The sequence below is a fragment of the Delphinapterus leucas genome, chromosome 6 (genome assembly GCF_059928025.1).
Source record: "Delphinapterus leucas isolate spDelLeu-1000000601 "Yukka" chromosome 6, BTC_Dleu_Yukka2, whole genome shotgun sequence".
Taxonomy (NCBI): Eukaryota; Metazoa; Chordata; class Mammalia; order Artiodactyla; family Monodontidae; genus Delphinapterus; species Delphinapterus leucas.
In genome coordinates, this window is record NC_143134.1 from 90,895,835 (window position 1) to 90,922,857 (window position 27,023).

General features: G+C 35.9%; 1 protein-coding gene across 4 annotated transcripts in view; it reads left to right on the forward strand.

Moving 5' to 3' along the window:
* The window catches only part of TDRD7 (tudor domain containing 7), an 89,340-nt gene that overhangs the window by 11,083 nt on the left and 51,234 nt on the right, over positions 1 to 27,023 (forward strand). Inside the window, exons 2-5 of one of the 4 annotated variants that reach the window (XM_089912543.1) lie at positions 3,009 to 3,108; positions 10,989 to 11,201; positions 13,546 to 13,687; positions 15,540 to 15,753. In XM_089912543.1, coding sequence (XP_089768669.1) covers positions 3,043 to 3,108; positions 10,989 to 11,201; positions 13,546 to 13,687; positions 15,540 to 15,753 — 635 coding nt within the window. In that variant the 5' untranslated portion in view covers positions 3,009 to 3,042. Of the gene's footprint in view, positions 1 to 3,008; positions 3,109 to 7,399; positions 7,596 to 10,988; positions 11,210 to 13,545; positions 13,688 to 15,539; positions 15,754 to 27,023 lie in introns of those variants that run through there. The other 3 variants (XM_089912544.1, XM_089912545.1, XM_089912546.1) reach the window with 3 other exon arrangements.

Consider the following 27,023-nt stretch of genomic DNA (forward strand, 5'->3'; position numbering starts at 1 on the left):
GGAAAGCAGCTTTATTTTTAATACCCCAAAGCTGGAAGCACCCCACATGTCTATCAACATTTGAATGGATAAACAAATTGTGGTATATCCATACAGTGGAATACTACTTATCAATAAAAGGGGATGAACTACTAGTGAGTATTGTTTATATATTCTAGTTACCAGTCCTTTACCAGGTATGCTATGAAAATATTTTCCCTTAGTCTGTGGCTTGTCTTTTCATTTTCTTAACAGCCTTTAGAAGAGCAGAAGTTTTAAATTTTGATGAGATCCAATTTGTTGGGTTTGTTCATCATGGCTCTAAAAGTTGTTTGCCTATCCCAAGGTCACAAAGATTTATTCCTGTTTTCTCTAGAAGTTTTACAGTATTAACTTTGTCATTTAGGACCTAAATGATTCATTTCAATTTAATTTTTGTGTCTGGTATGAGATTCATTTTTTGTGTATGGATGAATAGTGTTCCAGCACTGTTTGTTGAACTTTCTCCATTGAATTTCCTTGCTATCTTTGTCAAAAATCAGTTGACCATTTATGTGTGGGTCTATTTCTGGACTATATATTCTGTTCCATTGATGTGATTGTCCTTTTGTCAATGCCACACTATTTTGACTAATATACTGTTATGGTAAGTTTTGAAATCAGTCTGATTGCACCAGCTAGGACCTCTAGTGTGGTAATGAATAGCAGTGAAGAGAATGGACATTCTTGCCCTGTTCCCATTCTTAAGCAGAAAGCATTCATTCTTTCACTATTACATGTGATGTTAGCTGAGGGTTTTTCACAGATACTCTTTATCAGGTTAAGGAGGTTCACGTCTATTCTTATTTTCTGAGAGTTATTAAAATAAATGATTTTTAACTTTGTCAAATGTCTTTTCTTCACCTATTGATATCATGTGGTTTTTCAACTTTAGTCTGTTGATATAGTCAGTTACATTGATTGACTTATGAGTGTTGAACCAACCTTGCATTCCTAGAGTAAACCATAGTTAATCATAGTGTGTTATTTCTCTTACATATTGTTGGATTTGATTTACTAATATTTTGTTCGGATTTTTTGCACTTATGTTCATGAGGGATATTGGTCTGTACTTTTCTTATAATGTCTTTGGTTTTGGTATCAGCATAATGTTGGCCTCATAAAGTGAGTTCAGAAGTGTTCCCTTCCTCTCTACTTTCTGGAAGAGTTTGTGTAGAAGTGGTATTAATTCCTTCTGAAGTGTTTGGTAGAATTTGCCAATAAAGTCATCTGGGTTTGAATTTTCCTTGTGTGAAGGTTTCTAACTACAAATTTAATTTCTCTAATATTCTTAAGGATATTAAGGTTATCTGTTTCTTCTTGAGTGAGCTTTAGAAATTGTCTTTCAGTGAATTCGTCCATTTCATCCAAGTTACCAGATTCATTGGCATGAATTGTTCATAATATTCTCTTTTTAATGTCTATAGGATCTGTATTTATGGCCCTCTTTTCAATTGCATTATTAGTAATTTGTGTCTTCTCTTTTTTTCCCCTTGATTAATCTACCTGGAAGTTATCAATTTTATTGATGTTTTCAAGAGCTAGTCTTGGTTTCATGATTTTTTTCCTTTACTTTTTTTCTATTTAATTACTTATCTGTTTCACCATTCTAGTACTGATTTTGCTCTCATCTTTATTAATTCCTTTCTTCTACTTCCTTTTGGTATAATTTGCTCTCTTTTTTTCTTAAGGTAGCAGATTAGATCATTGATTTGGAATGTTTCTTTTTTTCTAATATAAGCATATGATGCTGTAAATTTCCCTCCAAATATTGCTTTAACTGCATCCAGCAATTTTTTATATACTGCATTTTCATTTATTTAAATGTTTTCTGGTTATTTGGAGGAGCTTTCCTCTTTGACCCTTGGTTATTTAGAAGTATGTTATTACATTTGCAAATACACAGGGATTGTTCACATATCTTTCTGTTACTGATACCCAATTTAGTTTAGTTCTGGTCATAGAATACACTTTGTATAATTTCAATTATTCTAAATTGGTTGAGGATTGGTTTCAGCCTCAGAATATATTCTATCTTGGTCAATGTCCCATGAGCTCTTGAAAAGAATGTATATTTTGCTACTGTTGGGATGGAGTGTTCTGTAAATATCAATTAGACCAGTTTGGTTGATGGTGTTGTTCAGCTCCTCTATATCCTTACTGATTTTTTTGTTTACTGGATCTACCAATTACTGAGAAAAGAGTTTTGAAGTCTCCAGTCATAACTCTATTGTTTTCTCATTCATGTATTTTAAAACTCTAATGTTAGATGCAGTCACATTTAGGATTGTTATATCTTCCTGATTAATTAATTCCTTAATTATTATGTAATGTCCCTCTTTTTTAAAAATTTATTTATATTTTATTTATTTATTTTTGGCTGCTTTGGGTCTTCATTGCTGCGCGCGGGCTTTCTCTAGTTTCTGCGAGTGGGGCTACTATTTGTTGCAGTGCACATGCTTCTCATTGTGGTGGCTTCTTTTGTTGCAGAGCGCGGGCTCTAGGCATGTGGGCTTTAGTAGTTGTGACACGTGGGCTCAGTAGTTGTGCCTCACGGGTGGGCTCTAGAGCACAGGCTCAGTAGTCGTGGTGCACGGGCTTAGTTGCTCCGTGGCATGTGGGATCTTCCCGGATCAGGGATCAAACCCATGTCCCCCGCAATGGCAGGTGGATTCTTAACCACTGCGCCACCAGGGAAGTCCCTGTAATGTCCCTCTTTATCCTTGGTAATATTACTTGTTCTGATATTAATATAGTCATGTATTTACATGCATATCTTTTTCTATATTTTTACTTTTAACCTATGTGTTTGTATTTGAAATAGGTGTCTTGTAGATAGTATATAGGAAAATCTTGCTTTTATATTCACTCTACCAATCTCTAACTTTTTAATCAGGATATATCAATCATTTACACTTAATGTAATTATTCGTATGGTTGACTTTATTTTATTTTATTATTTTTTAAAATTTATTTATTTGGCTGTGCAGCAGGATTGTGGGATCTTAGTTCCCTGACTAGGGAATGAACCTGGGCCCCCTGCACTGGAAGCACAGAGTCCGAACCACTGGACCTCCAGGGAATTCCCCAGTATGTAGTCCTTTATTTTTTTTTTTAAATTTTTTAATTTAATTTAATTTTTTTATACAGCAAGTTCTTATTAGTCATCAGTTTTATACACATCAGTGTATACATGTTAATCCCAATTGCCCAATTCATCACACCACCACTCCCCGCCCCCTGCGGCTTTACCCCCTTGGTGTCCATATGTTTGTTCTCTACATCTGTGTCTCAACTTCTGCCCGCAGACCAATTCATCTGTACCATTTTTCTAGGTTCCACATACATGTGTTAATGTACGATAGTTGTTTTTCTCTTTCTGACAAACTTCACTCTGTATGACAGTCTCTAGATCCATCCACGTCTCAACAAATGACCCAATTTCGTTCCTTTTTATGGCTGAGTAATATTCCATTGTATATATGTACCACATCTTCTTTATCCATTCGTCTGTCAATGGGCATTTAGGTTGCTTCCGTGACCTGGCTATTGTAAATAGTGCGGCAATGAACATTGGGGTGCATGTGTCTTTTTGAATTATGGTTTTCTCTGGATATATGCCCAGTAGTGGGATGCTGGATCATATGGTAATTCTATTTTTAATTTTTTAAGGAACCTCCATACTGTTTTCCATAGTGGCTGTATCAATTTACATTCCGACCAACAGTGCAAGAGGATTCCCTTTTCTCCACACCCTCTCCAGCATTTGTTGTTTGTAGATTTTCTGATGATGCCCATTCTAACTGGTGTGAAGTGATACCTCATTGTAGTTTTGATTTGCATTTCTCTAATAATTAGTGATGTTGAGCAGCTTTTCATGTGCTTCTTGGCCATCTGTATGTCTTCTTTGGAGAAATGTCTATTTAGGTCTTCTGCCCATTTTTGGATTGGGTTGTTTGTTTTTTTAATATTGAGCTGCATGAGCTGTTTATATATTTTGTATATTAATCCTTTGTCCGTTGATTCATTTGCAAATACTTTCTCCCATTCTGAGGGTTGTCATCTTGTTTATGGTTTCCTTTGCTGTGCAAAAGCTTTGAGGTTTCATTAGGTCCCATTTGTTTATTTTTGTTTTTATTTCCATTACTCTAGGAGGTGTATCAAAAAAGATCTTGCTGTGGTTTATGTCAAAGAGCATTCTTCCTGTGTTTTCCTCTAAGAGTTTTATAATGTCCGGTGTTGCATTTAGGTCTCTAATCCATTTTGAGTTTATTTTTGTGTGTGGTGTTAGAGAGTGTTCTAATTTCATTCTTTTACATGTATCTATCCAGTTTTCCCAGCACCACTTATTGAAGAGATTGTCTTTTCTCCATTGTATATCCTTGCCTCCTTTGTCATAGATTAGTTGACCATAGGTGCGTGGGTTTATCTCTGGGCTTTCTGTCTTGTTCCATTGATCTATGTTTCTGTTTTTGTGCCAGTACCATATTGTCTTGACTACTGTAGCTTTGTAGTATAGTCTGAAGTCAGGGAGTCTGATTCCTCCAGCTCCGTTTTTTCCCTCAAGACTGCTTTGGCTATTTGGGGTCTTTTGTGTCTCCATACAAATTTTAAGATTTTTTGTTCTAGTTCTGTAAAAAATGCCATTGGTAATTTGATAGGGATTGCATTGAATCTGTAGATTGCTTTGGATAGTATAGTCATTTTCACAATACTGATTCTTCCAATCCAAGAACATGGTATATCTCTCCATCTGTTGGTATCATCTTTAATTTCTTTCATCAGTGTCTTATAGTTTTCTGCATATAGGTCTTTTGTCTCCCTAGGTAGGTTCATTCCTAGGTATTTTATTATTTTTGTTGCAGTGGTAAATGGGAGTGTTTCCTTAATTTCTCTTTCAGATTTTTCATCATTAGTGTATAGGAATGCAAGAGATTTCTGTGCATTAATTTTGTATCCTGCAACTTTACCAAATTCATTGATTAGCTCTAGTAGTTTTCTGGTGGCATCTTTGGGATTCTCTATGTATAGTATCATGTCATCTGCAAACAGTGACAGTTTTACTTCTTCTTTTCCAATTTGTATTCTTTTATTTCTTTTTCTTCTCTGATTGCCGTGGCTAGGACTTCCAAAACTATGTTGAATAATAGTGGTGAGAGTAGACATCCTTGTCTTCTTCCTAATCTTAGAGGAAATGCTTTCAGTGTTTCACCATTGAGAAGGATGTTTGCTGTGGCTTTTTTGTATATGGCCTTTATTATGTTGAGTTAGTTTCTCTCTATGCCCACTTTCTGGAGAGTTTTTATCATAAATGGGTGTTGAATTTTGTCAAAAGCTTTTTCTGCATCTATTGAGATGATCATATGGTTTTTCTTCTTCAGTTTGTTAATATGGTGTATCACATTGATTGATTTGTGTATATTGAAGAATCCTTGCATCCCTGGGGTAAATCCCACTTGATCATGGTGTATGATCCTTTTAATGTGTTGTTGGATTCTATTTGCTAGTATTTTGTTGAGGATTTTTGCATCTATATTCATCAGTGATATTGGTCTGTAATTTTTTTTTTTGTAGTATCTTTGTCTGGTTTTGGTATCAGGGTGATGGTGGCTTCATAGAATGAGTTTGGGTGTGTTCCTTCATCTGCAGTGTTTTGGAAGAGTTTGAGAAGGATGGGTGTTAGCTCTTCTCTAAATGTTTGATAGAATTCACCTGTGAAGCCATCTGGTCCTGGACTTTTGTTTGTTGGAAGATTTTTAATCACAGTTTCAATTTCATTACTTGTGATTGGTCTGTTCATATTTTCTATTTCTTCCTGGTTCAGTCTTGGAAGGTTATACCTTTCTAAGAATTTGTCCATTTCTTCCAGGTTGTCCATTTTATTGGCATAGAGTTGCTTGTAGTAGTCTCTTAGGATGCTTTGTATTTCTGTGGTGTCTGTTGTAACTTCTCCTTTTTCATTTCTAATTTTATTGATTTGAGTCCTCTCCCTCTTTTTCTTGATGAGTCTGGCTAATGGTTTATCAATTTTGTTTATCTTCTCAACGAACCAGCTTTTAGTTTTATTGATCTTTGCTATAGTTTTCTTTGTTTCTATTTCATTTATTTCTGCTCTGATCTTTATGATTTCTTTCCTTCTGCTAACTTTGGGTTTTGTTTGTTCTTCTTTCTCTAGTTCCTTTAGGTGTAAGTTTAGATTGTTTATTTGAGGTGTTTCTTGTTTCTTGAGGTAGGCTTGTATAGCTATAAACTTCCCTTTTAGAACTGCTTTGGCTGCATCCCATAGGTTTTGGATCATCGTGTTCTCATTGTCATTTGTCTCTAGGTATTTTTTGATTTCCTCTTTGATTTCTTCAGTGATCTCTTGGTTATTTAGTAACGTATTATTTAGCCTCTATGTGTTTGTGTTTTTTACGTTTTTTTCCCTGTAATTCATTTCTAATCTCATAGCGTTGTGATCAGAAAAGATGCTTGATGTGATTTCAGTTTTCTTAAATTTACTGAGACTTGATTTGTGACCCAAGATGTGATCTATCCTGGAGAATGTTCCGTGCGCACTTGAGAAGAAAGTGTAATCTGCTGTTTTTGGATGGAATGTCCTATAAATATCAATTAAATCTATCTGGTCTATTGTGTCATTTAAAGCTTCTGTTTCCTTATTTATTTTCATTTTGGAAGATCTGTGCATTGGTGTAAGTGAGGTGTTAAAGTCCCCCACTATTATTGTGTTACTGTCGATTTCCTCTTTTGGAGCTGTTAGCAGTTGCCTTATGTATTGAAGTGCTCCTGTGTTGGGTGCCTATATATTTATAGTTGTTATATCTTTTTCTTGGATTGATCCCTTGATCATTATGTAGTGTCCTTCCTTGTCTCTTATAACATTCTTTATTTTAAAGTCTATTTTATCTGATATGAGTATTGCTACTCCAGCTTTCTTTTGATTTCCATTTGCATGCAATATCTTTTTCCATCCCCTCACTTTCAGCCTGTATGTGTCCCTAGGTCTGAAGTGGGTCTCTTGTAGACAGCATATATATGGGTATTGGTTTTGTATCCATTCAGCAAGCCTGTGTCTTTTGGTTGGAGCATTTAATCCATTCACGTTTCAGGTAATTATCGGTATGTATGTTCCTATGACCATTTTCTTAATTGTTTTGGGTTTGTTTATGTAGGTCATTTTCTCTTCTTGTGTTTCCCACTTAGAGAAGTTCCTTTAGCATTTGTTGTAGAGCTGGTTTGGTGGTGCTGAATTCTCTTAGCTTTTGCTTGTCTGTAAAGCTTTTGATTTCTCCATCGAATCTGAATGAGATCCTTGACAGGTAGAGTAATCTTGGTTGTAGTTTCTTCCCTTTCATCACTTTAAGTATATCATGCCACTCCCTTCTGGCTTGTAGAGTTTCTGCTGAGAAATCAGCTGTTAACCTTATGGGAGTTCCCTTGTATGTTGTCATTTTTCCCTTGCTGCTTTCAATAATTTTTCTTTGTCTTTAATTTTTGCCAATTTGATTACTATGTGTCTCGACCTGTTTCTCCTTGGGTTTATCCTGTATGGGACTCGCTGTGCTTCCTGGACTTGGGTAGCTATTTCCTTTCCCATGTTAGGGAAATTTTCAACTATAATCTCTTCAAATATTTTCTCGGGTCCTTTCTCTCTTCTCCTTCTGGGACCCCTATAATGCGAATGTTGTTGCGTTTAATGTTGTCCCAGAGGTCTCTTAGGCTGTCTTCATTTCTTTTCATTCTTTTCTCTTTATTCTGTTCTGCAGCAGTGAATTCCACCATTCTGTCTTCCAGGTCACTTATCCGTTCTTCTGCCTCAGTTATTCTGCTATTGATTCCTTCTAGTGTATTTTTCATTTCAGTTATTGTATTGTTCATCTTTGTTTGTTTGTTCTTTAATTCTTCTAGATCTTTGTTAAACATTTCTTGCATCTTCTCGATCTTTGCCTCCATTCTTTTTCTGAGGTCCTGGATCATCTTCACTATCATTCTGAGTTCTTTTTCTGGAAGGTTTCCTATCTCCACTTCATTTAGTTGTTTTTCTGGGGTTTTATCTTGTTCCTTCATCTGGTACATAGCCCTCTGCCTTTTCATCTTGTCTATCTTTCTGTGAATGTGGTTTTTGTTCCACAGGCTGCAGGATTGTAGTTCTTCTTGCTTCTGCTGGTATGGTTGACTTTAAATCTATCATTTTGCTAGATGTTTTCTGTTTGCCTTTTCTGTTCTTTTTGTTTCTGTTTTCTCTTTTTTCCTACTTTTTTTTTTTACTTCTACCTAGTTTTTTATTGAATTTCTATTTTGTTTTACCTGTACTACTACTGGCTTATTAGTTATGCCTCTTAAAAAATTTTAGTGGCTGTCATAAGTTTTACAACATATCTCTTTATTGCATTCCTCTTTGAAATAATATTATATTACTGTATGTATAGTATAAGAACCTTCCAATAGTATACTTCCAGTTCCTTTCACTCATTCTTTGTGCTGTTGTGGTTGTACATTTTACTTTTACATATATTGTACACCCCACATTTTTGGTGATGTCTAGATCTTGATTGTAGTGATGATTACATAGTATATATGTGCTTTCAAAACTCAATAAACACTACACATAAGTATTTTATTTTATGTAAATTATACCTAAATGAAGATTTTAATATAAATATAAACATATATTTTAATATAAATATATGTGTATATACACATATATGTGTGTGTATGTCTTTCTGTCTATAGAGTGAGAATATAGATCTAGTATACGACTTTCCTAGACTATTTACTATTTAATTAATTTACTGTTTAATTAATAGTATTAATTAAAAGCCATTGGTGCTAGTGGTGACAATTTGAAGAGTTAATGTTTAGTAGAGCCAAGTACATAATGCATACTTAGGTTATTTACCATTTAAACTTTGCCATCTTTTGAGTATTATATTTATAATCAAGAGCACCTGCAAATGAGCTATTTTGTCTCCTTTTTTAAATGGACAAATGAGGAAATTGCTAAAACTGTATGCTGTTCTTCCTTTATGTTTCTAAACCGGAGAAAGAGCAAGATTGTCTAGAATTCTGTGAAGTCCAATATAGTATCCACTTGCCCTATTTAATTTAAATTAAAATTTCAGTTCCTTAGTCATGCCACATTTCAAGTGCTCAGTAGCCACATGTGGCTAGTGGCTACCATGTTGGACTGCACAGATGTAAAATATTTCTATAATCACAGAAAGTTCTTTTTAAAAATATTTATTTATTTATTTATTTGGATGCACTGGGTCTTAGTTGCCGCATGCAGGATCTTCATCGCCATGTGCAGGATCTTTGTTGCATCATGCAGGATCTTTAGTTGCAGCGTGAGAACTCTTAGTTGAGGCATGTGGAATCTAGTTCCCTGACCAGGGATTGAACCCAGCCTCCTTGCATTGGGAGTGTGGAGTCTTAGCCACTGGATCACCAGGGAAGAAAGTTCTATCGGATAGCACTGTTGAAGGAAAAATTAGCGAGTTGTCCATGGCTTGCCTTTCTCCTTCCTGTAATGAAAGGCTAAATCTACTTTTCGTGGCTGCTTGGATGTCCTTCTCTGAATTTATCTTCATTCTCTTTACCATTAGTCCAAAGAAAATATGAGTGATTAATCTAGAAAAATGCCTGTTACTGATCAATGAAAATCCTTAGCCAAGGTCCCCATGGATTTCTTTGGTACCTAAATTTATTAGTCACTTTTCTTTTTTCTCTCACTTGACCTGTCTGTTATTGCATATGACATTTTGGAATATGCCATTCTTTTTGGCTTTTTCCTCTTTTTGTTTGTATGACACTGTGACTTTGCCTTTTCTACTTCTATCTCTCTGGTCCCTTTTTCTTAGCCTTTTATAGGTTCTTGTTCCTCTGCGCATCTCTTAAATGCCAGCCTTCCATAGCAGTCCATCCTTAACCTTATTTTTAACTCCCTGGACACCAGATACCACATATATGCTGAAGGCCAACAAATCTATAAGCAGTTCAGATTTCTAACCTAAGTTCCTAATGAATATAACTACGTGGCTGCCCTAAGAGCATCCCAACCTCCATGTGTCCAGAACGATTTCACTCCCTTCCTCTCTTGCGAACCTGCCTCTACCCCACCTAAGTGTGGGCCATTACTATCCACCACGCTTCTAGCTAGAAATCTGGGGCCTCTCTCATAATTCAAAGCAGTTAATCAGTTCCTGTTGATTCCACTTCCTAATTACCTCTGATACTGATTTTTTTTTTTTTCCCAAGGCCCTGTTTTCAGATCTTCCATATCTTCAGTTCTTACAACTCATTTATCTTTCTCCTTCTAGTTTATTTTCCCTGCTACTGAGGAGTGATCTTCTTAAAATGCAGAGCTGATCATTTTATTCTGCTATTTAAAATCCCTCCAAGGTCTCACATTACTTTTGGCAAAAATGCAAACATCTTAGCATATCCAGTAGTCTCTTCTGGGTCTGCCTCTTCTCACCTCTCCCATCCCCATCTTTCAGTCTTCAGCTTAGAGCCTTTGTTCATTCATGTCCAGCCACTTAACTGCCTGGGGTTCTCAGAACCAGCCATGTGCTTCTCTCTCACCTCTGTGCCTTTTGAATTTTCCGTTCCCTCTACTTGGGGCTGATACCTCTCCCCATCCCCCACCCCCACCCACCCACACCCTTTGCTTCCTTGCCTGGCCGATTGCATCTTGTCCTTCAGGACTCCATCAGGCCTCCTCCCATTTGGGAAACATTCCCTGATATTGTCCCTCCCCGGGCTAGTCTTTGTGCCTTCCTGACTTCCCTAATGTTCTCATAGTATTCCATGCTTTTCTCTACCATAGCAGTTATTTCCCTGTATTGTAATAGTACAGAAAGTATTCAATAGCAATTTATGAAATACTCAAACAAGTGTAAACTCTGAAAATATATTTGAATTCACAGACTAATGCATCATTATAGTAACCTTCCACTGTGTTCTTATAGGTGAAGATGCTGGAAGCAGATCTGGTTTCAAAAATGCTACGAGCTGTTCTACAGTCTCATAAGAGCGGAATAGCATTACCCCGGCTCCAAGGAGAGTACAGATCCTTAACTGGAGACTGGATCCCCTTCAAGCAATTTGGTTATCCTACGCTAGAAGCCTATCTGAGAAGTGTGCCAGCAGTTGTCAGGATAGAGACTAGTAGATCTGGAGAGGTAAGAAGGTAATTGTGTGTTTCAGAAGAGTCAAACCAATTCTTAATTGCCTGTCTCGCACTTCCAATCTCATAATTAGGGTAGAAGTCAAAGTGAAAAGCACTAGCCAAGATTGGTAGTGATAGAGAGAACAGCATCCACAGCACAGCCAAGATTCTCATGTCTTTTGTTTTACCCTCAAATTCTTTCCGTTGTAAAAATAAGGTTTTAACCATATTAAATTAAAAATTTTCAAGTTAAACTTTACCCAGTCTCACTGTCCAAACTAAATGTACTGGAGACCTTAACTACCTAAATGTCATACCCACTCATTATAGACCTGCTACAGCTGTTTTTGCCTAGGTCACTAATGACTTCCTGATTACAGAATCTAGTAGACGCTTTAAAATTCTCATCGTTTGACCTGACTCTTATCTATTCCTACTGTCTGGACCCTAGTTCAGCCTCTAATTGATTGATCATCACTTTTGGTTATTACAGAGTCCTCTCTACTGTTATCCCTGTCTTTAGTCCCTAGCCTGTTCCTCACCTTCACACTTTACTAACAGTGATCATGTTATTCTACAATTTTAAATCCTTTAGTTTCTCTTGAAGAATATTTTATATATAACATGGGCGATTAGGTGGTAGCAAGTGAATTTTTTACTGCATATGCTCTATGACCCAAAAGTTTCACTTCTTGGTTTCTGCCTAATGTACAGTATGAAAGATATGGACAAACCACCATCCAAGACAGAAAGGCACCCATCCCCACAATCAGTACCTTTTTCAGGGTACATTTCTATATATGTAAATATGTAGAACAGGTCTGGAGTATTTCTCACCAAAAATTATAGTAGTTGTCCTCTTGGGAGGGGTGTGGGTAGGGAGGCAGTGGATAGAGGAGAAAAGGAGCCCAGGATTGGGAGAGTGGTCAGAGGTTCACGTAATCTGTAATAAATTTTATGTAATGAGAAGGTATAAACTAATTAAATATTATATTAATAATAAAACTTTCTTCAGTGACCCTCGTTCTCCCAGACAGATTTAAGCCCTCCTTTCTGTCTGCTTGGCCCCTTGTAATACATCCAGTATTACACATGACATAATGTTTTCTGTTTAGTCTCTTTGCCTCTCTTTCCTTCGTAAGTTTCTTGAGGAAAAGGGATTTTTTTTTTACCCCTAACAGTAGGTGTTTAATAAATATGTGTTGAATGTATAAATGATCAGATATCTGAATGAATTAATTAATAATTTAGTAATGCTTCATATACTTACTATGCTATAATTCACTCAACTCTTTATTCTATTTTGGACATTTTTAATGTTTCCAGGTTTTGACTATTAAAATAACCCCTAATGCACATATTTGGGTATGTAACTTTTTCTTCTTTTGAAATATATTCTTACATTTTCAGGAATGGAAATACTGGGCCAAAGAATAGGAACATGTTTTGGCTTGTGGTGTAAAGCCTCACTGCTTTGGTGTAAAGCCTCACTGCTTTCCTGTTCTAGATTTCAACTTAGAATCAAAGACTTTAACACTAGATGGTTCTCTAGAGATAGTCTAATCTCAACAGTCTACATTCTTTTTTCAAATCCTTTTTCAAATATCCTATATATCCCACCATTTTTTTTTTAAAGGTAGAAAACTGAGCTACTGTATTTTAAGTAGGTGCCAGAGGGTCCAGGCCTCTGCTTACCCTGTCTTGCCCTCACAGCCCTGAGGCACCTCCATGGAATTCTGTGGCTCCATTGAACAGTTTGAAAACCCCAGATCTAAGCTCTTCCCTGTTTTACAGCTGATAATACTAAGATTTTAGAAGTAAACTGGTTTGCCCCAAGTCACCCAGCTAATCCATTGCAGTGCAAGACTCTTTGGGAGACCACTAAATACAAATAGCAGTTACAAGTGTGTACTTTGAATTCAGAGAGATAGCCTAGCTGTGTGGCTTGAGAAGTTTGCTTAACTTTCCTGAGCCTCTGTTTTCCCATGTGTAAAATGGGAATAAAATATATCTCACAAATTATATGAGATAATATATGCAAATCACAGGTTTCGTTTGGTTCATTTGTTAATCCTACAGTACCTAGCACATTTTAGATGCTTAATAAATACCTGTTTAAGGAATAAGTGAAAGTTTCAATTTGAGGAGAGATTATTCAGTGTGCCGGACTATGCTTGATTTCTCTTGCAGAAAATATAATTTAGCTCTAACATTATCAAAGAGAGAGAGACATGAATATTTGCATACAGCTTGATTTGGGACATATAAACACACAAAGATGCACTTTGAAAAATCAGCCTTTAGGTACCAGTGAATCTGAGAAATGTTTCTCCTCTTGCCTTGCCTCTCATAATTAGATTACCTGCTATGCCGTGGCCTGCACAGAAACTGCAAGAATTGCTCAGCTTGTGGCTCGTCAGAGGAGTTCTAAAAGGAAAACTGGTCGGCAAGTTAATTGTCAGATGAGAGTAAAGAAAACCATGCCATTTTTTCTAGAAGGTAAGATCTTTTCACATGCTAAAATTTTAAAGCCTGTCTATGAATATACTGTCAGATGGAAATATTGCTTGTATTCATGATAAACACCTTTATTTGTTAATATTCATATGTCAAGGGAGAAGTCCTGAAGCTAGTATTTCTATTTGAAATTAAGTGAACATGATAAGCATGACTTATTAAGTAAAGTAATTATACAGTGTGAAATAACTCAGCATAGATTTTAATTAAACTTATTATGGCAAAGTGTGGTTTTACTCTTTATTTTGGGGGAAAGGCTCATCTAGAATGTTGGATGAACCAAGAACCTCTAAGTTAATGTCTTTTTTAGGAAATCATGTCTTTTACTATAAATCCTCTATTTTCAGAAAAACGTGAATTATATAGTACATAAAGGTATTATAGGCAACTCAGCCTGTGTTTACTGATCATTTATCTCAAGGAGCTTATAATCATTTCTAAAACTAAATTCTCAAGAAATAGTTCAATGATGGTAGAAAAGAGTTGATGCCTAAATGCCACAGGAGCATTTTAGACAAAGGAGCAATCATTGTGAGAATGGCAGTGGAGGGCTTCATGGCAAAGGGGAGACTTGAACCCAGACCTCTAACAGTTGGAAGAATTTAAATTGATGGAGAAGAGATGGGAGGACTGAGATAATGGCTGAGTGTGCTGCATTTGTAAGAATGTGAGGTGACTGCCACCACGTTACTTGGGGAGTAGAGGGAAAGTAATGGGCTAGCGTAGCAGATGAAGCCACGTTTTGAAGAACCTCATCTGCTAAATACACACCAATCTACTCATCCCCTGCTGACCGACCCTCTAGTGACCATCTCCTCATATTCTTTTTTTTTTAAAAAAAATTATTTATTTATTTTTTTAACATGTTTATTGGAGTATAATTGCTTTACAATGGTGTGTTAGTCTCTGCTGTATAACAAAGTGAATCAGCTATACATATACATATATCCCCTTATCTCCTCCCTCTTGCGTCTCCCTCCCATCCTCCCTACCCCACCCCTCTAGGTGGTCACAAAGCACCGAGCTGATCTCCCTGCGCTATGCGGCTACTTCCCACTAGCTATCTGTTTTACATTTGGTAGTGTATGATAAGCATCATGTCCATGCCACTCTCTCACTTCGTCCCAGTTTACCCTTCCCCCTCCCCGTGTCCTCAAGTCCATTCTCTATGTCTGTGTCTTTATTCCCGTCCTGCCCCTAGGTTCTTCATGACCATTTTTTTTTAGATTCCATATATATGTGTTAGCATACTGTATTTGTTTTTCTCTTTCTGACTTACTTCACTCTGTATGACAGACTCTAGATCCATCCACCTCACTACAAATAACTCAATTTTGTTTCTTTTTATGAATGAGTAATATTCCATTGTATATATGTGCCACATCTTCTTTATCCATTCATCTGTTAATGGACACTTAGGTTGCTTCCATGTCCTGGCTACTGTAAATAGAGCTGCAATGAACATTGTAGTACATGACTCTTTTTGAATTATGGTTTTCTCAGGGTATATTCCCAGTAGTGGGATTTCTGGGTCGTATGGTAGTTCTATTTTTAGTTTTTTAAGGAACCTCCATACTGTTCTCCATAGTGGCTGTATCAATTTACATTCCCACCAACAGTGCAAGAGGGTTCCCTTTTCTCCACATTCTCTCCAGCATTTATTGTTTGTAGATTTTTGATGATGGTCATTCTGACTGGTGTGACACCTCCTCATATTCTTACAAACTGTTCTGAGAATAGAGACCGACAGAAAACATCTGGACAGGGGAGTGACATAATGAAACCATGGTTTTGGGAAGCTAATCGATTCCGTTATGTATGCCTGACTTTGTAGGAAAACCAAAAGCAACCCTCAGACAACCAGGATTTTCTTCAGATTTTTCTATCAGCAAAAAACCTAATCCAACACTGTTAAGAGACAAAGGAAACTCTATTGGAGTTAAATCTGTTGCTGAAATGCCACCTTACACATTACATACAACTATTGGAAATGAAGTATTCAAAGATGTTCCAGTGCAGAGGCATGTGACCATGTCTACCAACAACAGGTATTTGTGCTTTGTCTGACTAAAAGGAGAAGTTTGGTGAACCTAGGATAATAAATATTAAACATGTGTGTTCAGGGTAAGAAGGAAGTACTTTCTGTTTTGTGTAATACAAGTTCACATGTTAGTAAAGAAATGCATCGTTACTAGTTAGTCCACTTTCCTGGCTGCCTAAATGTCATTCTCTGAATATCTCCATTTTGTATTTGTTGTGCGTTATTGGTAATCTCTCTTTGTAAAAATTATTTTAAAAGCTCTCACAAACTGATCTAAGATGCTATTTCAGCATAACTTACTTTTTCTGAAAACCTTTCTTACAATTAATTTTGTAAGTTTTAAATAAAATCTGATTGATTTGTACACTCTGCTGTGTTCCAATAATTATACCCTTAATTATACAGTAGCATTATACATCCATGCATCAGAATACTGAACTGGAAGTAATAACACAACTTTAAAGTTTTAGTTTGAATGCTGCCATTCACTAGCCAGGTGAAATAAGTGAAATTATTTCATCTTTTGGGGCTGTGGTATCTTCATTTGACTAATGAAAATGTTAACTGGGTGATCTCAAAGTTCCTTTCTGGCTGTAAATTTTATGGTTTTATGAGGTAACTCAGGTGAGCAAACTACAACTTATGGACCATTGCCTGTTTTTGTAAATAAAGTTTTATTGGAACACAGCCACATTCCTTTATTTATATATTGTCTGTGGTTGCTTTTACACAACTACAGAGTTGTGCAGAGACAGTATGGCCAGCAAAGCCTAAAATATGTACTGTTAGACCCTTCACAGAAAAAGCTTGCCATCTCCTGATGAATCAGTATCACATTCTTCCATCCTGTTTGTACCTCTGCAAAACAAATTTTATTGTATCATGTTCATTTAAATCAGTGTTCAAGACTTCCATTTTGTATAAAAGGTAGTCCCCTTCCCCGCAAGCACTCCCCCTACACTAGACTATTTAGAAATAATTAATTTTGTTAAGTTAGGTAAAAGGGTACTAGTTTTTTATATTTTGGTATTTTTAATAAAGTAACCCTTAAATATTTTTCATAATGGTATATATTTAATGGTGTTTATGGTTAGTTATTATAATTTTTGATAAGGTCTAGAAAATACATAATTAAAATTTGGATCTTGACCCAAAGCACTAGTTATGTCCCATATGTGACTGAGGTACCATTGTCTTCTCTGGTTGTGGGCCTAAATTTCAAGATTTTGAATTGAATCTATAAAATGACAGCAAAACCAGGCATCCTGGATTGTGGTCCCAGAGGAGCATTCTCCACCCCATGGCCTGGTGTCTCCTCCTTCTCACCTAGTGCCACTGCATGGCCCAGGTAAGTGCCTTCCATCCCTGCAGGTAGCACTAGCAGTGATTGAGTGGGGGCCTTGCCAGCACCAAGCAGCCCACAGAGTAGGCCCAAGGTGGTGCTCTCTGACCTGCTGCCTAGTGTGCTCCCAGCCCTCCTCCCCAGCAGCAGGGGCCCAGGGAAGTGTATTCTGCTGTACCAGATCAGAATAGCACCATGAGGGCCCTGAAAACTAAATTATTATTGGAACCACAGCCTACAAAAGTGGGCCAGGAGGTATATGATAAACCTAAACGGAGTAACTGCCTGCTAAAATAGGACATTCGTAACTGATTCACTTTGTTTTAGGGCAGAAACTGACACACCACTGTGAAGCAATTATACTCCAATAAAGATGTAAAATAAAATAAAATAAAATAGGACATTCGTCTTAACATATGTCCAAATGTCCAGGTTACAATAAAAAAAGTCAACCTTTATACTAAGAGGCAGGAAAATGACAACTTGATTGAGAAAAGATAACCAACAGACATGAACATTATGATGAATCAGATGTTGGAATTATCTGACAACGATTTTAAAGCAGCTGTTGTAAAAATGCTTCAGTTTGCAATTGCAAATACTTTTGAAAAAAATGAAAAAATAGAAAATTCACCAAAGAAAGAGAGCATACAAAAAAGAACCAAATGAAACAACCAAAATAAAAATGCAGTGTATGAGCTCAATAACAGAATGAATATGATAGAGCACAGAATTAGTGAACCTGAAGATAGAACAATAGAAATTAGCCAATCTGGACAACAGAGTAAATAGACTTAAACAAAACAAAATAACTAGCTGAACCTGAGGGGCCTATGGGGGGAAAAAACATCTAGCAGAGCCTTAGGGACCTGTGGAGAAAATAAGAAAAGATCTAATATTTGTATATCAGAGCCTCAAAACAAAGAATGGGACTGAAGGAGTATTTGAAGGCATAATGGCTGAAAACGTCTCAAATTTGCCTAAGGACATAAACCTACAGGTTCAAGAAGCTTAGGAAATCCCAGACAGGATGAATCCAAAGAATCCCACACCAAGGCACATCATAATGAAACTTCTGAAAACTAAAGACAAAGAAAAAATCTTGTAAACAACCAGAGAGAAATGACACATCACCCATAGGGGAATACCAGTTTTAATGACAGTGGATTTCTCATTCACAGTCATGGAGGAATCATGAAGGAAGGAAATGGCACATTTTTAGTGCCGAAAGGAAAAAACCTATCAACCACAAATTCTGTATCCAGCAAAAGTATAATTCAGGACTGAAAGGGAAATAAAAATATTCTCAGATGAAAGAAAACCAAGAGAATTTGTCATTAGCTGACTTACTCTTAAAGAGTGACTAAAGGAAGTTCTCTCAACAGAAAAGATGTAATATAAAATGGCTTGGAACTTCAGAAAGGAAAGAGCAAAATGGGTAAAAACAAGTGTAAATAAATGGATTATCCTTCTTCTCATGAGTTTCTTAAATCACATTAGTTTGAGGTAAAAATTATAACACCATCTGATGAGGTGCTAGCATATGTAGAGAAAAACTTAAAGCAATTGTATTTGTAAAGTAGGGAGGGCAAGGAGACCTAGATGAAAGTAAGGTTTTTACACTTGAAGTGGCAAAACATTGAGATGAGTAGAATGTGATGTTATATGTGTATTGAAATGCATAAGCAACCAATAAGAAAACTATACAAAGTGATATACTAAAAAAAATTATAAGTAAATCAGAATGGAATTTTCAAAAATGTTTAACCCACAAGAGTGCAAGAAAAGATAAACAGAAGAATGAGAAACAGGGAACAAATAGAAAACAAATAATAAAGTGCAGACATAAGCCCTAACAAAACAATAATTACTTTAAATGTAAAAACACATGAAAATATGTTCAACTTCATTAGCTATTAGGGAAATGTAAATTAAAACTACATTGACAGAAAAAAAAACCAAAAACAAACCAAAAAAAACCTACACTGACAGGGACTTCCCTGGTGGTCCATTGGCTACGACTCCATGCTCCCAGTGCAGGGGGCCCGGGTTCAATCCCTGGTCAGGGAACTAGATCCCACATGCTGCAACGAAGTTCCCACAGACAGCAACAAAGATCCTGTGTGCCACAGCTAAGACCCGGTACAGCCAAATAAATAAATAAATATTTTTTTAAAAAACTGCATTGACGTATCACCACAACACACCTATCAGAATGGCTAAAATAAAAAAATAATGATACAATAATAGTAGAGGACCTTAACACCCACTGGCATCAATGGACAGATCATCCAGACAGAAAATCAATAGGTAACAGTGGTCTTAAACAACACAACAGACCAATTGGACTTAATAGCTATCTATAGGACATTAAATCCAAAAACAGCAGAATACACATTCTTTTCAAGTGCACATGGAACATTCTCCAGGACAGATCACATACTAGGCCACAAAACAAGCCTCAACAAATTTAAGAGGAAGAAATTATATCCAGCATTTTTTTTCTGACCACAGTGGTATGAAACTAGAAATCAACTATGGAAAGAAAAATGGGAAAAGAAGAAACATGTGGAGACTAAAGAACATGCTGCTAAAAAACCTTGGTCAATGATGAAATCAAAGAGGAAATCAGAGGGCTTCCCTGGTGGCACAGTGGTTAAGAATCTGCCTGCCAATTCAGGGGACATGGGTTCGAGCCCTGGTCCGGTAAGATCCCACATGCTGTGGAGCAGTTAAGCCTGTGCATCACAACTACTGAGCCTGTGCTCTAGAGCCCACAACCCACAACTTCTGAGCCCACGTGCCACAACAGCTGAAGCCCACACACCTATAGGCTGTGCTCCACAACAAGAGAAGACACCTCAATGAGAAACCCGCATCCCACAATGAAGAGTAGCCCCCGCTCGCCACAGCCAGAGAAAGCCTGCGCACAGCAATGAAGACCCAATGCAGCCAAAAATAAACAAATAAAATAAATAAATTTAAAAAGTTTAAAAAAAAGAGGAAATCAGAGAATACCTCAAAAGACAAATGAAAATGGAAATAGAACTTTCCAAAGTTGGGATGCATCAAATGCAGCTCTGAGAGGGAAGTTTATAGCAACACAGTCCTTCTTCAAGAAACAAGAAAAAATCTCAAACAACCTAACCTACCACCTAAAAGAATTAGAAAAAGAACAAAGCCCAAAGTCAGCAGAAAAAATGAAATGATAAAGATCAGAGAAGAAATAAGTAAGAGATCATAAAAACAATAGAAAAGATCAATGAGAACAAGAGCTGTTTTTTAAAAAAGATTAAAAAATTGATAAACCTTTAGCCAGGCTTACCAAGAAGAAAAGAGAGGGCTTCCCTGGTGGCGCAGTGGTTGAGAGTCCGCCTGCTGATGCAGGGGATGCGGGTTCGTGCCCCGGTCCAGGAGGATCCCACGTGTCGCGGAGTGGCTAGGCCTGTGAGCCATGGCCGCTGGGCCTGAGTGTCCAGAGCCTGTGCTCTGCAGCGGGAGAGGCCACGGCAGTGAGAGGCCTGCATACCACAAAAAAAAAAAAAAAAAAAAGAAAAGAAAAGAAAAAAGAGAGGACTCAAATAAGTGAAAAAGGAGAAATAACAACTGATACCACAGAGATATTTAAAAAAAATCATAAGAGAATACTATGAACAGTTATATGCCAATGAAATGGACAAATTTCTAAAAACATACAGCCTGCCAAGACTGAAATAAGAACATACAGACAATTTAAACAGACTGGCCACTAGAAGTGAAATTGAATTTGTAATAGAAAAACTCTAAGCAAACAAAGTTCAGGGCTGGATGGCTTCACAGGGGGATTCTACCAAACATATAAGAAGAACTAATACCTATCCTTCTCAAACTATTCCAAAAAACTGAAGAGGGAACACTCCCACATTCATTCCATGGGGCTACCATTATCTTGATACCAAAACCAGACAGAGATACTATAGAGATAGAAAATTACAGACCAATATCTTTGATGAATATAGATGCAAAAATCCTCAACAAAATATTATCAAACCAAATCTGACAATATATAAAATGGGTCATACACCATGATCAAGTTTGGATTTATTCCAGAGTCACAGGGATGGTTCAACATTTGTAAATCAATCAGTGTGATATACCACATTAACAAAAGGAAGGATCAGAATCACATGACCATCTCAAGAGACACAGAAAAAGCATTTGACAAAATTCCATATCCATTCATGATAAAAACTCTCATCAAAGTGGGTATAGAGGGAATATATCTCAACATAATAAAGGCCATTTATGACAAACCCACAGCCAAAATCATACTCAGTGGTGAAAACCTTCCCACTAAATTCAAGAACAAGACAAGGATGCCCACTCATGCACTTCTGTTTAACATAATATTGGAAGTCCTAGCCACCAGCAGTCAGAGAAGAAAAAGAAATAAAAGGTATCCAAATTGGAAGGAAAGAGGTAAAACTGTCATTACTTGCCGATAACATGATACTTTAAATAGAAATCCCTAAAGTCTCCACCCCAAAACTATTAGAGCTAATAAATGGATTTAGTAAGGTTGCAGGATATGAAATTAATATACAGAAATCTGTTGTGTTTCTGTACACTAATAATGAAATATCAAAGAGAGAGTAAGAAAGCAGTCACATTTAAAATGGTATAAAAAAGAATAAAATACCTAGGAATAAACTTTGCTAAGGAGGTGAAAAACCTATACTCTGAAAACTATAAAACATTGATGAAGGAAATTGAAGATGATACAAAGAAGGAAAGATATCCCATGCTCTTGGATTGGAAGAATTAATACTGTTAAACTGGCCATACTACCCAGAGCAATCTACAGATTTCATACAGTCCCTATCAAAATAGCCAGGACATTTTTCACAGAGCTAGAATAATCCTAAAATTCATATAGAACAACAAAAGACCCCGAATTGCTGAAACAACCTTGAGAAAAAAGAACAAACCTGGAGTATAACCCTCCCAGACTTCAGACAATACTACAAAGCTACAGTAATAGAAACAGCATGGTACGGGCACAAAAACAGACACATAGATCAATGGAACAGAATAGAGAGCCCAGAAATAAACCCATGCACCTGTGGTCAATCTATGACAAAGGAGGCAAGAATATACAATGGAGAAAAGACAGTCTCTCTAACAAGTTAGTGCTGGGAAAACTGGACAGCTACATGTAAAACAAGATACTAAAACATTCTCTCACACTATATACAAAAGTAAACTAAAAATGGTTTAAAGAACTAAATGTAAGAACTGAAACTTTAAAAGTCCTAGAAGAACATAGGCAGAATACTCTTTGACATAAATTGTAGCAATATTTGTTTGGATTTGTCTCCTAAGGCAAAAGAAATAAAAGCAAAAATTTTTTAATGGGACCTAATTAAACTTAAAAGCTTTTGCACAGCAACGAAACGAAAAGACAACCTACACAATGGGAGAAAATATTTGCAAATGATGTGACCAACAAGCAGTTAATATCCAAAGTATATAAACAGCTCATACAGTTCAATATCAAAAAAGCAAACACCCCAATCAAAAAAGTGAACAGAAGACCTGAATAGACATTTTTCCAAAGAGGATATGCAGTTGACCCCAGGCACATGAAAAGCTCAACATCACTAAGCATGAGGGAAATGCAAATCAAAGCTACAATGATGTACCATCTCACGCCTGTCAGAGTGGCTATCGTCAAAAAGTCAGCACATAACCAGTGTTGGAGAGGATGTGGAGAAAAGGGAACCCTTGTACACTGTTGGTGGGAATGTAAATTGGTGTCGCCACTATAGAAAACAGTATGGAGATTCCTTAAAAAACTAAAAATAGAATTACCATATGACCCAGCAACTCCTCTCCTGGGCATATGTCCAGAAAAAAAACAAAAACACTAATTTGAAAAGATACATGCACCCTAGTGTTCATAGCAGCACTATTTACAATAGCCAAGACACAGAAGCAACCCAAGTGCCCATCAACAGATGAATGGATAAAGATGATATGGTATATATATACAATGAAGTATTACTCAGCCATAAAAAAGAATGAAATTCTGCTATTTACAGCAATGTGGATGGACCTAGAGAATATTATGCTTAGTGAAATAAGTCAAAGACAGGTACTATATAATATCACATTTATATGTGGGATCTAAAACATACTACATGTGAATATATCAGCAAAAGAGAAACAGGCTCAAAGTCAAAGATATAGAAAACAAACTTGTGGTTACCCAAGGGGAGAGAGGAGGGGGAGGGACAAATTAGGGGCATGGGATTAACAAACTATTATGTGTAAAATAGATAAGCAACAAGGATTTACTGTATAGCACAGGGAATTATCTTATTAGCCATTATCTTATAATAACTTATAATGGAGTATAATCTGCAAAAATACCGAATCACCATGCTGTACACCTGAAACTAATATAATATTGTAAGTTAAATATACTTCAATTTAAAAAATAGTGATAATACTGAATCTGGCAAGGATACAGAGAAAATGGATCACTCATACATTGCTGTTGGGAATATAAAATTGTACAACCACAATAAAAAATAGTTGGGGAGTTTCCTTTTAAAAAAATAAAACATGATACCACTATATGACCCAGGAATTCCACTCCTATACATTTATCCCAGAGAAATGAAAACTTAGATTCACACAAAAACCTGTACACAGGTGTCCATAGTAACTTTATTCATAATAGGCCCAAACTGGCAAAAACCCAGATATCCTTCAGTAGTTGAAAGTTTCAGCAGACTGAATACATCCACACTACAGAATACCTCTCAGCAGTAAAAAGGAATGAACTATTGACACATGCAACAACATCAGTGGATCTCAAGGGAATTATGCTGAGTGAAAGAAGCTAATCTCAAAAAGTTACATACTATGTGATTCTATTTATATAACATTCTTGAAATGACAAAATTACAGAGACAGAGAACAGAGAAGTAGTTGCCAAGAGTCGGGGTTGGGGAAGGGGGAAGGGTGTGGCAATAAAGGGGTAGAAAGAGGGACCCTTGTAGTGATGGGATAGTTCTGGATATTGATTGTAGTGGTGGTTACATGGACCTATATGTGTAGTAAAATTGCACAGAACTATACACACACATGTGTATGTTTAAAACTGGTGGAATTTGAATAAGTTCTGGATTATACCAATGTCAGTTGCCTGGTTTTGATATTGTACTATGCAAGATGTTACCCTTGGGGGAAACTGGGTGAAGGGTACATGGGACTTCTATGTACCTTTTTTGCAAATTCCCATGAATTTATAAATATTTCACAATAAAAGGTTAAAAATTGATAGCAAAATCTTTTTATATGGTTTTAGTTTTGAGGATTAATATAGTATATGCTTTTGTCTTTTGCCTTTCTCCATAAGAATTTTGAATTCCATATAGTTGAATGTCTTGTACATTATTGTACAATGATTTCTAGAACTACATACCTATTTGTCTTCATCTGTCTGACTTTGTATGGATTATATTTCAGACTATTTTAATTATATACTATTAAAGATGTTGTAAAACATCTTCATCAAATCTTTTCTTAAAGAGCATAATACAAATTGAAAGATACATTTAAAGAGAAATCTAAATACCATCTGGTGGCAGAGGTTATGGGCTGCCTTTCTAATTATAAAACCAAAGAAGTTGCTCTTACCAAAATAGAGCAATAGCAAAAGATTTTATTTCTAAACTTATGAAATATTAAGCAGTAATATTAAGTAGTATAAGTTATTATGAGCTTAAACTTTTTAGAGTCACCAAATCTTTAGAGTCACTAATGAAAGCTATAAATTATCTTCCCAGAAAAATTAATCTGTGCACATATACATGCATCTTTGTATACTAATGCAGGGAATACATGGGCCCCAGAAGCCCATTCTCAAAAACTCTGGTTAAGAACTCATGCCTGCTGGTTAAAAAACTGGAAGGTTCTAGAAAAATAGTATAACTGATATTCTCTAATATTGTAGGTATCAATCTAAGTTTACCATGTGTCTACAGTAAAATAGAAAGAGGGGCCAAAAGTGAGGATGTACGATTGATTTATGGTTTCTCTGGGAAATGTTTATTTCTAAAAAAATACAATTCATGAACGTTGTATTTTGTTAAAATGATGAGATTATTAAAATTTGGTTTTTTAATGTATTTATGCATAACACATAGATGAGTATGGCACTGAAGACCAGGGTTCCATTAGGCCTAGAATGAGAGAAGAAATTGCTGTATGTATATTGTAGTGAGTAAGATCATGGACTTTGGATATGAATGAAGGACTGTCTGGCATTAGCCAATGGGAACCATGATTGAAAAGGCATCTTTCAAGTATTAAGTTAAAGTAAATGAATGTAGGTTTCTGAGATCTTGTAGGTTTAAAAGTCATGTACTAAATATTTACAGGAAGCATTTTCTAAAATACATTTATTGCTTTCTTCTGATTACAAAAGTACTAATGTGTATGGTATAGACAATTTGCAAAGTAGAAGAAAGTAAAAGGAAGAAAAAAGTCACCTCTAATCCGGACATAAATGTAACCATTAAAAATTAACTTTCTACATTATTTATTTATATAAGTTTTAAAAAATACATATTGGGTCATGATGTATATTACTATTTTATAACCTGTTTTAAAAGGCAATATATTGTGAACATTTTCCATATCATTAAGTACACATCTCTGTTATCATTTTTAGTGTCAGGCTAGTCCATTGTCCAGTCATTCATTGTTGAATATAAATGATTTTCACTATTGTAAGCAATACTACAGTGAACATATTTGTAGAATGATCCTTGCATATATTCACAACTAGTTCCTTAGAATAAATTGGTAGACATAGACTCTCTGATTAAGAGGGTATACACACTAAGGCTTTACTGATTTGTGCTCTAAACAGATTATACCAGTTAGATTCTTCTAGAAGCATATGGGAGTGATAGTTTGCTTGTGCACTTGCCAACATTGGGCATCAGTGTTTTATTTGCTACTCTAAAAGGTGAAAAAATGTACATATGTTTTAATTTCTATTTCTTTGATTTTGATTCTTAAGGAAGTTACATTTTTTCATATGTTTATTAGCCCATTTATAGATCTTTTGTAAATTACAGGTTTTTGTCTTTTGTTGCTTTTTCTTTCTAATTGGTAAAAATGATTTATAAATTAAGGATGTTGAGCCTTTTGTCCTGTAATATGTTGGCAATTTTACCAATGTTGGCAAGTTTGTTTAATTATGGTATTTTTGGTATACAAAAACTTAAAAATTTTCTATTTACATCTATTAATCTCTACCTTTATGGCTTCTGCCTACAGGTGTTGTGCTTAGAAAAGCATTTCTACCCCCATATTATGTAGTATGTCTTCTGTTTTCTTTTAGAATTTTTATGGTTTCAGTTTTTGCATTTAAACCTTTAATTCATCCAGAATTAATTTTGTTGTATAGCATGAGAGTAGGAATCCCATTAGCCAGATGTCCTAATATCAATTATGACATAATCCTTTCTTTCCCTGCTGGTTTGAAACACTATCTCTATCAATACTAAATTGTTATAAATATATGACTCAGTTTCTGGGCTTTCCATTTGGAATCACTGATTACCTGTCTATTCTTTAGCAGTGCCAAACTACTCAGATTATTATAACTTTATAATAAGTGTTAATAACCTTTACTTTTTACTTGCTCCTCTCTCTGCCTCCTAATTTAGTTGGTTGCTTTTGTCATGTGCTTTTGTTAACACCTACTGCCCCTATTATAGCACTTAGTAGACTTTGTTCTTACATACAGATTCTGTCAGTTCATTATCTGTTGTGTAACAGGTTATCACGAATTTAGCAGTTTACAGCACATACTTATTATCCTGTAGCTTCTGTGAGTTAGGAATCTCAGAACCACTCAGCTAGATCCTCTGCTT